The following is a 13189-nucleotide window of genomic DNA, read 5'->3' as shown; positions in this document are numbered from 1 at the left end:
TGGTATTAGATGTCCTGAGCAGTCCCCTTTAAATATTCACCACAAGCAGCAGCTTAATAATAAACAGATCATCAGAAAATCGACTCACTGCGCGTTGGCGAAGTTTGTACATTTTCAGAAATGTGCTTTTGTACTGGTATTTATTTTGTATATGCGCAGACACACGCAATCCAGGTGATCACCTCAGACAGTCTGCCTCCCTTTAGAGCCGCACTTCTGCCAACTTTGAGAGACATATGCGAGATGAACAAGATACCAACGAACGGCAACAAATAATCCGACGGCTGCCGAGCTCATGTTGACGTATGAGTCTGAGGGAATCGGATCCCCAGAACACAAACAGGCCGACGCCGGTTCCCACATCAGCACATTGCACGAGGAGAAGAAAACTGGGAGGGGATGTGGGCTTTATTTTTAGGAAGGATAAGATCAGAGCTAATGATAGATGTGTTCATTTAGGGCGGTGGTTGGCCTGTTTGTGTTTTGGCTGCTGAGCGGTGACATGATATTGCCATAGTGAGGGAAGAGGATCTGGGTTAGTGTGTGTGTGTGTGTGTTTGTTTTCTGTTAATCATTACAGGAATGCGGTGGCGTCCTTGTGTTTATTTTATGGAGAATAATGTGCATCTAATGTGGTGTGTTCTCTGCAGCCCCACGGACAGAGATGCAGCGAGTGACGGAGACATCAGGTGAGTTCGGGTGCCTCAGGTGGTCTCCATGGATACGCATCAATATTAACAGCAGAGCAGAGCAGTGTTTTTTAGTCCTCTAGAAATCCCTCTCCAACCCTTCTGCTTGCATACTTGCCCCTGACCCTCTGCTGCGTATTGACTCCACAAACACACAGTCTTTAATGATTTTTGGACTCGTTCCTTACGGACTAGAGTTCCTTTTATGCAACGCCAGCTTCAGAGGCTGATGACTCCCCCTGTGGTGTAGAGGTTAAACCGCTTCTTAACCTTTACACGCGTGTGAAACAACAGACTAATTCGGGAGCAAAAATTTAACACAGAGAGGTTATCGTGTTTGTTTGACACCTCTGCGTGTGTTATAAATGTCTGGCAGGAAGAGAGGCGCTGTGGCCTACGCTTCCCAGAAGCCCTGGCTGTTGAACGCCACCGTTGTGGAGAACATCACCTTTGAGATGCCCATGATAAAATCAAGGTAAGCAAGTTAAAAAAAAAATATAAAAAAAAAAACACAAGGCCAAACTGGTGAAGTGGATGAGAGTGCTGCATAGACTAGTAGAAACTATAGTTCAATAAGGAAAGAAAAAAAATTAGATTCAGATTTGAGGGAGTCAGTGCTTCGTATAAGAAACCCTGATCTGGACACTGGTGGTGGTGATAAGAAGAAGAAGATGCAGGAAATTTGGATGTGACAAGAAGTTGACTCCTAATAAGCTCAACCTGGGCCCTGGATGTGAAGACTGGGGAGGTTAACAGATGGAGGAGAAAAGCTGAACGATTGAGCTGCATGCTAATTACACTGATTTAACTGATTCAAACCAGGGACTGTCGGTGCCGTTAAAGAGCCCGTTAGTTCGTTGTGTGCACACAGTCCGAGCAAAGCCCAGACATTTTAATTGTGTTGTTTCCTCTGTACTGACATAAGAGCTGATCCTTAACACACTGCAGGTCAGACTGGTTCAAATACAGTAAACAGAAGTCAATTTAACTAAATATCTTTTTAGTTTTGTGACACCGAAGCCGCCCTGAAACACTGAACCCTTCATACAGGAGTCAGCACTGACACAGAGTGTCTAATAAACTGAGTGTAGATAGTTGATCATTGCTTTGTGATGCATTTTTAGACTAATTTTCATGAAACTATCATTAATCCTTTGACCTTTCCCTTCATTTGCATGTTTGTGTGCCTTGCAGACCGTTCACGTCCATTAATAACCAGTGTCTATAAGCTTTTTCGTCTTTGTGCTGTCATTGTTACTCCCAGAATTTAATTTCTCCCGTTAAAGTGACATGCAGAGTTGTTAATTATAACATTGAAATCGATTTGCTGTCAAGCTGTTGAGCCAAAATCCAGCCAACAACCTCTCGGCTCCCTCGGGCCACTGTAGTAAATTAAATGAGCTGATTCCTGATTAAGTCAACAGTTTGAGTCCGGACAAAAAGAAAGCCAGTCGGTAAATAAACTCTTGATGCTGAAACACCTCCAGACAGGTTTGGTTCTTCGCAGGAGGTGGGTGGTTCTGTTTTCCTCTTGTTGCCACAGTTTTGCTGATTCCTGGTATAGGAACACATGCTGTATTTATTTCGTAACAGCGCGCTCAAAGTACACGCTTCTGCTAACACATACTCACAGTATTTATCCCCACAACAAATTTTCTTTCTGAAAGGTCAGCTGCTTGCGTTTATGGGAACTGTATTGACTCAGTAGTTGGTCTCTGTTGTTTTTAAAATAACACACAGCTAATGGATGATGGTGCTTCGTTGCTGTGGAGATGTTCTGTTCTCGTCTCTACCGTACGGTCACGTGCTCTACGGTTTGTCTGGTCAAGGTCGTTGTAGCCTCCTACGTCATGCATTAGCGTTTGGGTTTATTTATGCTGCAGTTTGTTCAAATTATGCACTGTTTTGTTTGAAAGTTGTGTTGATAAGAATGGTCTCTCTAAGCAAATTTCTGCAAAACAAATGACATTCCCGTTAGCTTCTACAAGTGTTAGCATGCTAACGTGTTAAACTACGATAGACTGACTATCTAGATTATTGTCCAACGATGTCAAGGACCATTGTTTCCTTCTGGCTAGTATTAGCAGCTGCTTTCTGTCCTCATCTGTATTCTGCTTCTGTTTCTGCCTCGCAGGTACAAAGCTGTCATTGAGGCCTGCTCTCTTCAGCCTGATATTGACATCCTTCCACAGGGGGACCAGACAGAGATCGGGGAGCGGGTCAGTATCACAGTAATATTTATGATCCGCTTCCTCTTTGGTTTCCATATCTGGCTGCAGCTCCCTTGGTGTCTGTCTATATTCCAGAGTCATTTATCATCATTACTGTGCAGTTGTATGTGCAGGAGGATTGACCTTGTTCAGCCAGAGCACTGTCATGTTGGATTACTTCATACTCTAGTAATGCAGGAAATAAACCATGGTCTCCTCTGTTTCTGCAGAGCTGAGTGTTGCACGTAGTTAAGGATGACGCTATGCTGTTCATTCTTTTTAAGTGATGAAACCTTGTAGTAATATTTTCTTCATGCTCTTCCCTGTTCTCGGCTGCAGGGCATCATCCTTTCAGGTGGACAGAAACAGAGAATCAGCGTGGCCAGAGCCTTGTACCAGCAGACCAACATGGTCTTCCTGGTGAGTCTGCACTCAGTCAGTCCAAAGATTCAGTCGAAAGAATGATTCAAGTTGGTGGAGATGTGGTTCTATTTCTGATGCATCGGTGCGTGACAAAAATAGCAACGTGCCGTATCAAGCCCAGGGCACAACTATTATTTAAAATCACAACATCCTATTAGGTTTCGCAGGTGGTAGAAAGCCTTAAGACTTTAAATCCACTGCGATTTGACGACGAAAAAGAGAAATCATGCCATTTGTGAAGCTGGAAAAACAAAATATTTGGCGTTTCTGCTTGTTGCAGATCTGTTTCCTGTCCATTGACTAATAGATTAAGTGATTCATCATTGCAGCTTAAAGGAAAACAAGAATTAACAAGTCCCTTTTAAAGGTTAGGATCTATAGAGCTATCATTCATCTCGTGGCTGGACAAGTTGATACAGAAGGCGGGCTCTCTGGTAGGGGCAGAGGAGGTCGTTTGTCCCTCATGCCATAAGACTCTACAACGCCTATCTGTCTGTCTATCTAATCTAAATTAATCTAATCTAAACTATCTTTCTTAGCAGGACAGCACAAAAGTAATATAAAGCTTCTTCAAATATAGCTCAATGGTGCTCAAAACTCACCCTCAGTTTCTGAATAAACCAGGAATAGTTGAGACTTGAAAATGGCTGACTTGAACTTTTAAACTCATTTGCTTGAATATTTGTTTATGTATTTTCAGGACGACCCATTCTCCGCCTTAGATATCCACCTGAGCGACCATCTGATGCAGGACGGCATCCTGAAGATCCTGAGAGAGGAGAAGAGGACGGTGGTGCTGGTCACACACAAGCTTCAGTATCTTCTACATGCTGACTGGGTAAGACCAGAGAGAGTCTTTTATCCTATTATCCTCCCCTGCACCTTTTAACTCTTTACCAGTCACGGTAAGTGATGTTGCTGATACATTATTCATGATGAAGACATTTTATTGCCTCGTTTAGGGTGCCGTCGGTTAATCGCAAAAAGGTCCCAAACCACATAAAGATTGATTTTCATTTTTGGCTGTAGCTTAAAGACTCCACTTCTTCTCTTTAACTTTTTGTTTTTTTGTGTGTGTGTGTGTTTTTGTGTTATCAGATTATTGCAATGAAAGACGGCACTATCCAGACTGAAGGGACTCTGAAGGACATCCAGAACTCTGAGCCTGAACTCTTCGAGCAATGGAAAACGCTGATGCACAGAGAGGACCAGGAGTTTGAGAAGGTGATGAATGAGTGCAAAGCAAACTGTTAATGGCTCTCAAATTACTTTAAATCGACGTCTAATAATCTCTAATTAAGTTGGGGTTTTTAGATTCCGACGAGGTGCACGCAACCCGGTGCAGCTTGTGATAAAACTTAGATTAATTGTTGTTTGCTTAACAGATTGCAGCCTCTAATATTCTGGGTGAAATGTTCATCTTCGTCTCTTGTTCAGGAGACGGTGGCAGAGAATATGACTGACCTGGAGAGGAAAAACCTGCGCAGGGCCATGTACTCCAGAGAGGCCGTCAGGACCGAGGAGGACGAGGAAGGTGAGAGGACAAAGGGAAACAACCGCTTGCATCAGATGGATTAAAAGCGTGGATTTTTGCAGTCCTCATTTCAGCCTGATTTAAATGTTTTCTCTGTTTGCTGAGGAGCGATACATCTCACGTTAAAACTTAAGCTTCTCGAGCTTATTTTTAACGTTCACACCTTCCTTTTGATTCTGAATGACTCTAAAAATCGTTTTTTTTAAGTCCTTGCTGTCTGTGCAGTACAAACATTGCACGGATGTTAAATACCCTCGACCTTCTTGTCCCTTGGTTTCTCTTTCTCAGCAACCAGATATGTCACTGCCTTCTCTCCTGCAGCCTCCTCCTGTGTTTAACCACTGAATCTGATCCTCTATCTACCTGTGTGTGTCTGTGCTGTCGAATGTGCGACTGTTAAAAAAAAAAAAAAAAAAAAGGAATGTGCTAAGGCGCAGTGGCTGTACTCTTTATCTGTCTTCTGTGTTGTCTCCCGCGTGCTGGTGGCACCCCGGGGTGGACTTGTGGGATGGCTCCAGCACCCCTCATGTTCGATCGAGCAGGTGTGGCCAGAAAGCATGGTTTGATGAAGAAAAAAAAAAAAGCAAAAGCAGAAAAACACGTTTGTGGCATCGTGTCGCTGCTAGCAAATCACAAATGTGTCAGCTTCTTCCAGCATCTTAGAACTTCATCATCATTTACTCTTTCTCTCGCTTTGTTTTCCGCCAAACATTTCCCTCCTCCTCCTCTTCCTCCTCCTCCTCCTGAAAGCTTCTTAAAGCAAGAGCATGTAGGTGGCAGTAGTCTGTTTAGTCCTGCCAGTCATTCTTTCCTTTCCTTTTCTTTTGCCGGCTCTGGTTTCCTGTTTCTTCTCCAGCATGTCTGAACCTCCCAGACGCCCACACGCGGCCTCATGCTCCAACGCTTGCTGTTTGGTGTGCTGTGATAAATCTACATCAGGGGTGGGGAAAAGGGCCGGAGGTCGATCACATTAGCTCCTCACCCCTCGTCGCAGTTGCTATGTGGCTTAAAAAAAAAAAAAAAAAAAGCCATTCATGGGAATGAGCATCTGCTTGGTGTTGTAGAGGGTAGAGACTGTAGCTTGTAGCACACTTTCTCTGTGCGTTTTCCTCTTCTTTTGGTTTTATAATTGTTTTTTTTTCTCTTTTATTCTCTCCTTTTCTGTGCTAGTAGCTGGTTTGTCATACATAGGGATTGAAAGCATCAGAAATGTGCCAGAAAGGGAAATATAATGGAAGGGGTAGGAGGAGAACCATTAGAAATATTAGAGAACATTTGGGCAGTGAGTCACAGCAGAGTGGAGCACAGTTAAACACAGACGTAATGTAGTTTACGAAAGGTAAAACACAGTAATCTTCTTCCAAAATAAATATTTAACTGGGTCTAATCAAACCTCACACTTGAAACTGACCCGAGACACTTTAATATTTTAACTCATGTCTGTCTCCATCCCAGAGGAATCTGTGGAGAGCGACGACGATGACGACATGTCGATGGTGATGCGGCAGCGGGCCACCATCCCGTGGCGCTCCTGCGGCATCTACCTGTCCTCCGCCGGGCTCGTCCTGCTCTCCCTGCTCCTCCTGTCGCAGCTCCTCAAACACTCCTTCATGGTCGCCATCGACTACTGGCTGGCGCACTGGACGTCGCACGTCATCGCGGCCAAGATGGAGGCCACGGCTCGCAACTGTACCGTCGTCCAGGTGAGAGGCTGGATTGTCCTTTCCCAGAACAAATTGGAAAAACCTTCTCAACCTTCTTTCAAAGGCAACGGGACTTCTTGGGTTTTCTTGAAGTAGCTTCACCACTCATCCAGTGATCTGATCCTATATTCTTATCCCCAACCCTTTGCTTTTTTGGAAAACATTTAATAACAGTGTCTCTTGGCCTCAAAGATGTGTTCAAATAAGACAATCTGAGAGGTTAGAGGACTTGTTCATTCATTCATTCATCTTCTGTAACCGCTTGTCCTGTGAAGGGTCGCGGGGGGTGCTGGAGCCTATCCCAGCTGTCATCGGGACATGTCGCCAGTCTATCGCAGGGCTAAGACAGAGAGACAGACAACCATTCACACTCACATGCACACCTACGGCAAATTTAGAATCACCAAATAACCTAATGAGCATGTCTTTGGACGGTGGGAGGAAGCCGGAGAACCTGGAAGAGAACCCACGCAGACACAGGGAGAACATGCAAACTCCACACAGAAAGGCCCAGATGGATTTGAACCCGGAACCTTCTTGCTGTGAGGCATCAGTGCTTACCACCACGTCACTGTGCCGCCCTAGAGGACTTGTGACGCCTTTATTTTGAAGGGTCCACAAACCAAAAGAGTTGGGACCTTTTTTTTTAACATTTTCTGACATCTTATATGTAGACTATATCGTTAGTTCCACATTTCCATCAATCAGTAACGACAGCAGTCATTAGCTGCAAACAATCTCACGCAGAGAAAAGAGAGAGTGAAACAGAGTGAAGTTACATAACCGTTGCCTCTCTGATTCTCCAGTGAGTCTCAGTCGAGCGGAGCCGACCTCAAACACAGACGCTGCCAACTCCAGATGGAGCGTTCGCTAACACTCCCCGAAGCGACGGCAGCAGCTCTGTCTTATCTGCATATTCAAGCAGCAGAAAGGCAGTCAAAATGGAAAAGCGATTTCCAAAAGGAGTGAATGCCATGTGTGAAGATGCTGTGGATTCACGTACACGTACAGTAAAAGAAGCTGATATGACCGCCCCTCCACCCCGTGCACTCCTATAACTAAAAAGAAATTGCCACCTACAGTGAATTATTGTATTATTATATTTCCTTAACCTTTATTCTGCTTCATGTTTGACTTTTTCTTCTTTCCTAATATAGCCTCTAACATTTACACACACACACAAGCACGGAGATAACGCAAGCACATTCAAAGAAAGCAGAGTCACTCGTGCATATAAATACGTACTGTAAATAAGGTAAAGAGCTGCGTCATTCACACTCAGAGGTCACACCAGCTGTTGGCAGGTTATCGTGTTCCAGGACCAGTTAAGTAAAGCTGTTATCTGTGGATATGTGTGTCTGCGTGTGTGTGCGTGTGTGTGTGTGTGTGTGTGTGTGTGTGTGTGTGTCTGCGTGTGTGTGTGTGTGTTTCCGTCCCGTCAACTGAAATACCAGGTCACATTTCAAGTCAAACTCGGCTGGAGATGAGAGCGACGTAAAAAGCACTCGTCCTTTTGGAATACAAACACAGCGGTCATCTCCACTTTTCTCTCTCACACACACATAATGGAGATAAACTGCTGCCCATGACATTTGGCTGAGCTTCAGTGTCTCTTTGCCAGATTTATCTAATCTACTCTGTCCTGTGGAATAATCCACTCAAGAAGTCCTGTTCTATCAAACCCACACTCAGACACACTCTGTTCAGTTCAGGCAGAGGTTTCAAAACTGCACTTCGCTGCAGAGACATACACAGATCAGACATAACATTATGACCTCCTTCCTAATATTGTGTAGGTCTCCCTTGTGCCTCCAAAACTTCATCAGAGAATGGACATGGGCCTTCTGAAGGTGTCCTGTGGTGTGTGGCAACAGAGTGTTATTAGTGGGGGACCTTTGGTTCCTATGGGTTGAGGGGAAGGAGCTCTGTGGATCATCCCACAGATACTTGATCAGTTTAGGATCTAGTGAATTTGGAGGTCAGGTCAACACCTTGTGCTGTTCTTCATGTTTTTTTTAGTTGTTCCTGAACTGTTTCTGTGTGTGTGCCTGTGTCAGGCTGCATCCTGCTTGGGATGGCTGCTGCCATCAAGGAGAGTCATTTCTATGGGGTGGGGGTGGGTGGTACATATCTAAGTAACATCCACATAATTGCCAGGTCCAAAAACAGTTTCCCAGCAGAACACTGAATTGTCACAAGATGGTCAATGCTATTTACTTCATCGGGTTCTGGATTCATTTGTTATCCATGATTCCAACTTTAATTTGTATGTGGTAAAACGTGGATTACTGATTTACAAGAAGAAAAACATTAAAAAACAGTATCAGAGCTTCTTCTTATGTTTGTTTAAATGTTGGTGGATCAGCTTTAAAAGCTTCACTGGCTTTACTGTCACATTAGGCAGGTAATTTTTAACCAACCAGGGTTAAATTAAGCTTATAATTACAGTACAAGCAAACTGAGTGCAAGGAACACCCTCACTCTATCTCATCTTCTCAAACAAACACAAAGTCACGCTCATGCTTTCTAATAACTTGTCTCCCCCGTGTTGCAGAACTGTGGCTTCAGTCACTCGTGGTATCTGTCGGTGTTCAGCGTGCTCTGCTGCCTGGGCATCGTCCTCTGCCTGGCCACCTCCGTGGCTGTGGAGTGGACCGGCCTCAAAGTGGCCAAGGAGCTCCACCACAACCTGCTCAACAAGATCATACTGGCCCCCATGAGGTACGACGCTCTGCCTGTGTTTGTGCTAAAACACATCATTTATAATAAACTACATGGTTAAAAGCACCTTTTTTTTTGCTTCATTACTCAGAGCACCATCTGCTTTCCTCACACAAAACCCACGAGACATCACTTAACTGAGTACGCTCTGTGCACATAACACATTTGCATTCACTGTATATAACCTCACATATGCAGCTGAACAAACAGACCTGGACCAGCAGATTGCACAGTCTCAGTAAATGTCTGTCGGCTGTGAATAAAAACATCTTAAATGTACTAAATGGATTCTAAATATTTTCAGAATATACATAGTTTTTCACTTTGCTTGTGTTCCTCTCTCCAGGCTCTTTGAGACGACTCCACTCGGCAGCATCCTCAACAGGTTTTCCACAGACACCAACACAATCGACCAGCACATCCCCACCACCCTGGAGTGCCTCTCCCGCTCCACCCTGCTGTGTTTTTCCGCCCTGGGCGTCATCTCTTCCGTGACGCCCATCTTCCTCGTCGCCCTCCTGCCGCTGGCTGTCGCCTGCTACTTCATCCAAAAATACTTTCGGGTGGCTTCCAGGTGAGTCTGACCGGGTCCACAGCTGCCTCTGAGGACACCAAAGATATAATCCTGAATCTGACATAGGGGGCAGAGAAACTGTATCCAGACAGAGAACATAAATACAGTATATATATTTTATATCTGAAACAAGCTTATTAGAGCTCCTCTAGTGAGACTCAGACATCGTATGTGTTTGTCCTTGTCCCTCTCAACCTTACAGCTGATATCTTTTAAACTGATATCCCCCTTCTCCCCCCCCCTCCCTTTACTGTCTCCTCTGTCCTCTGGTCAGGGACCTACAGCAGCTGGAGGACAGCACTCAACTCCCTTTACTCTCCCACTTCTCTGAGACGGTCGAAGGTCTCACCACCATAAGAGCCCTCAGGTAATTAATTAAAAACATAATGTGTTTCATAACTGTTTCATAAGAGGGATTACATAGTTATAGTAGAGGTTAAACGTAATATTCTAGATGTCTTATATATTATACATATTACAGTTTATTAGACAGGAGTACATAGATCTGAAGTGGGAATGCAGTTTTATTGGATTAGGCTTGGAGATGCCACATGTCTGACAGAAAATCGGCATTATAACGTGCTCAGTATGGTGGCTCCGTCCGTTACCATCTTGACTGGGCCTTACTCTGAGCTAGTTCAAAAATGGTCAAAGAGGTTCAGTGTTGCCAGGTGGAGAAATATCATACTGTCGCTTTAAAATTATTGTGTATTGACCCAAACTGTCCTATGTACTAAAACTACTTGAAACAAAATCACACTCTAGGACAGTGCATGTGAAACCAAAGCTATTCTATGTGCACAGAACTGCAATAACTTAAAGGGGAACTACTGTTTTTTACAACCTGGACCTTATTTCTAGCATAAAATACGATCGTTTACTCACCCATATAACTTATCTGGGGTCTGTAGGTCAATTTACAGATGATGATAACAGGTAACTCCGGACTCAACAGGGAATAGCACTAACGTATCTTAACAAAATATTGGTGAAATGAACGAGTTTCGCGGCAGATAATGTGTTATTTAGAGGCTGTCTCGGTGCCCTGTCACTCCCGCTGTATGGATATAAGCTGATCTAATTATTTCCTAAACAAGTGCAAATGACATAAAAGTTATATGGGTGAGTAAACGATTGTATTTTATGCCAGAAATAATGTCCAGGTTGTAAAAAACAGTAGTTCCCCTTTAAGAAATAAACATGAAGGCTTGGCCAACTGCTTCATCCATTGTCAGTCAAAAGGCAAACTATCGTATATTTGCCCTTTTATATCGTATAGGCCCTGAAACTATTGTAGAAATACGATAATTATCATCTATCTGGCAACACTGAAGAGGTGGACCCTGAGATGAGCTGAGCGGGGGAGGGGATATGTAGGCTAGGGTCTTTTGAGGGCACCCACTTGTGACTCAAAGCGTCTGCGCTCTTAATTATGTTTAACTTTGAATTCAGTTTAAACCAGTGAGTTAAGAAATGAATGGAGAAATTACCTAGGCCAAAAAATTCCATTGTATCCGACTGTTTGCAGCTGATGCTCCACAATCTTGATGAAAATCTACCAGATTCATTTTTCGAAAGTTTTTATTTCAGTGAATCTAAAAATGTAAATTGAATGGAAATCTCAGTCTGTAAATAGTTTTTAAGCAGTAAAACGTCTCCTCTTGCAAAGTGTCCCTTGTCTGACAGCCACGTTCTGCACAAGCACATGTTGTTTCGCTTTCGGATTCACGCATTTAGAGTCAAAAAGACACATTTAAATGGTGTCATTCAGATCATTCATCCTGCTTCCAGTCCCTTATAAGAGCTGTTTTCAGTTCATCCTGACACTGAGGCAGCTGGACAGGTAATGTAACTCTGATATAATAATATATGACTGTGAAATCCTTCTTGTTGGCAGGTACGAGCCCCGGTTCAGACAGAGGTTACTGCAGTTCACGGATGCCAACAACATCGCCTCTCTGTTCCTCACGGCAGCCAACCGCTGGCTGGAGGTCCGCATGGTAATGCTCCGTCTGCCGCTGGAGTCTGTACAGTTCACATCAGTTCTGCTCCACTGTTTGTCAGAAAGTTTGGCTCACTTTTCTGAGTATGCTGCTGGGTAACTGCTCCCTCTGTTGGGAAACTGAAACACTGAATTTTTCATTCTCTTATCAAGATGAGATGCAGCTTCGTGTCATGTTTTATGTATCGACTGTACGTGTGAGCTCTTCATGTTTCAGTGCAGCAGAGGTCATGACCTTGACAATGTAAAGATGCGACAGAAAGCATATGTTTGTTATTGTCGCGTGTGTTTGTTGTCTACGATCTAATGGATCTCTTTATATGTTATTTACCTCCTTCAATTATTCAGTGAAGCATCATCTACTTGCGGTGTTGTTGACTTTGTGTCTCTGTGCAGGAGTACATCGGAGCGTGCGTGGTGTTGGTGGCAGCTGTGGCCTCCATCACAAAGGCTCTCTACAACGAGCTGTCCACCGGTCTGGTGGGGCTCGGTCTGACGTACGCACTCATGGTGAGAGTGTTTATTGATTTTAGTTTTTGTTGCTTAAATTTGTCCAGTTGTGTAGAGTTTATAGATTAATGTCGGGGAAAAAAATCAAAAAAGTTGCTATATGTTTTGGAGTTTAATTTTGCAAAATAAAGACGATACTTCCAAGCCATATTAGATATTAATCTGGAGAGAATTTGCAACACAAACCCTTTGCAATTTAATTGTTTCTTGTTTAGTTAAAATTCTTTTGGTGTGGCAGTGAAACATCTGGATCTTCTTTCTTTTCCTGCAGAAGTGAAGAGACACAACTGTTTATTAGATATTTTGCCACTTTATTAAACACAGATTGTCGTCTGTATAAAACTAATGGATCTTGAAGCTCTTACAGTTTCAGTTTGCAATACGTCACTGTATTGGTTCACTGAATTTTTGCTCTAAAGAGATTTCCATTAAATGGAGAATTCAACTTTTCAGACACAGTTTATTTTATGGTACATTAATAAGAAAAAAAAATCAAATTAGACCAAATCTAGGTAAGTGGATGGTAAACAAACACATGCTGAATAAAGTGCATATATTATTTGATATAAAATATACTTGCACACTATTCTATCAGCTACAATTAAATTGGGAGATCGTAATAGACATCATGCTTTAAGTAGAAATCCAAAGTCCATGAAAAATAATCCTGCCATGGGGTGTGGGTGTCTGGTCTGGTCTAGGTGGGTGGTACACATCTAAGTAACATCCACATGAATGCCAGGTCCAAAAGTTTCCCAGCAGAACATTGAGTTGTCACAAGATGGTCGATGTTATTTACTTCTCCTGTCAGTGGTCATAATGT

The 13189-nt window shown here is 43.3% G+C and overlaps 1 protein-coding gene across 2 annotated transcripts in view; it reads left to right on the top strand.

The window, feature by feature from the left end:
• The window catches only part of abcc8 (ATP-binding cassette, sub-family C (CFTR/MRP), member 8), a gene marked incomplete at its 5' end in the record, with an annotated part of 53778 nt that overhangs the window by 35610 nt on the left and 4979 nt on the right, over positions 1-13189 (top strand). For both annotated transcript variants that reach the window (XM_084555499.1, XM_084555498.1), the window contains 13 exons: positions 651-689; positions 1066-1164; positions 2824-2908; positions 3239-3319; positions 4023-4160; positions 4421-4546; positions 4760-4856; positions 6312-6559; positions 9114-9280; positions 9627-9854; positions 10129-10221; positions 11752-11854; positions 12253-12366. In XM_084555499.1, the coding sequence (XP_084411625.1) occupies positions 651-689; positions 1066-1164; positions 2824-2908; positions 3239-3319; positions 4023-4160; positions 4421-4546; positions 4760-4856; positions 6312-6559; positions 9114-9280; positions 9627-9854; positions 10129-10221; positions 11752-11854; positions 12253-12366 (1618 nt within the window). The remainder of the gene's footprint in view (positions 1-650; positions 690-1065; positions 1165-2823; positions 2909-3238; positions 3320-4022; positions 4161-4420; positions 4547-4759; positions 4857-6311; positions 6560-9113; positions 9281-9626; positions 9855-10128; positions 10222-11751; positions 11855-12252; positions 12367-13189) is intronic.

Source organism: Chelon labrosus (genome assembly GCF_963514085.1).
Source record: "Chelon labrosus genome assembly, chromosome: 11".
Classification (NCBI taxonomy): Eukaryota; Metazoa; Chordata; class Actinopteri; order Mugiliformes; family Mugilidae; genus Chelon; species Chelon labrosus.
This window is presented reverse-complemented; position numbering and strand designations above follow the sequence as displayed.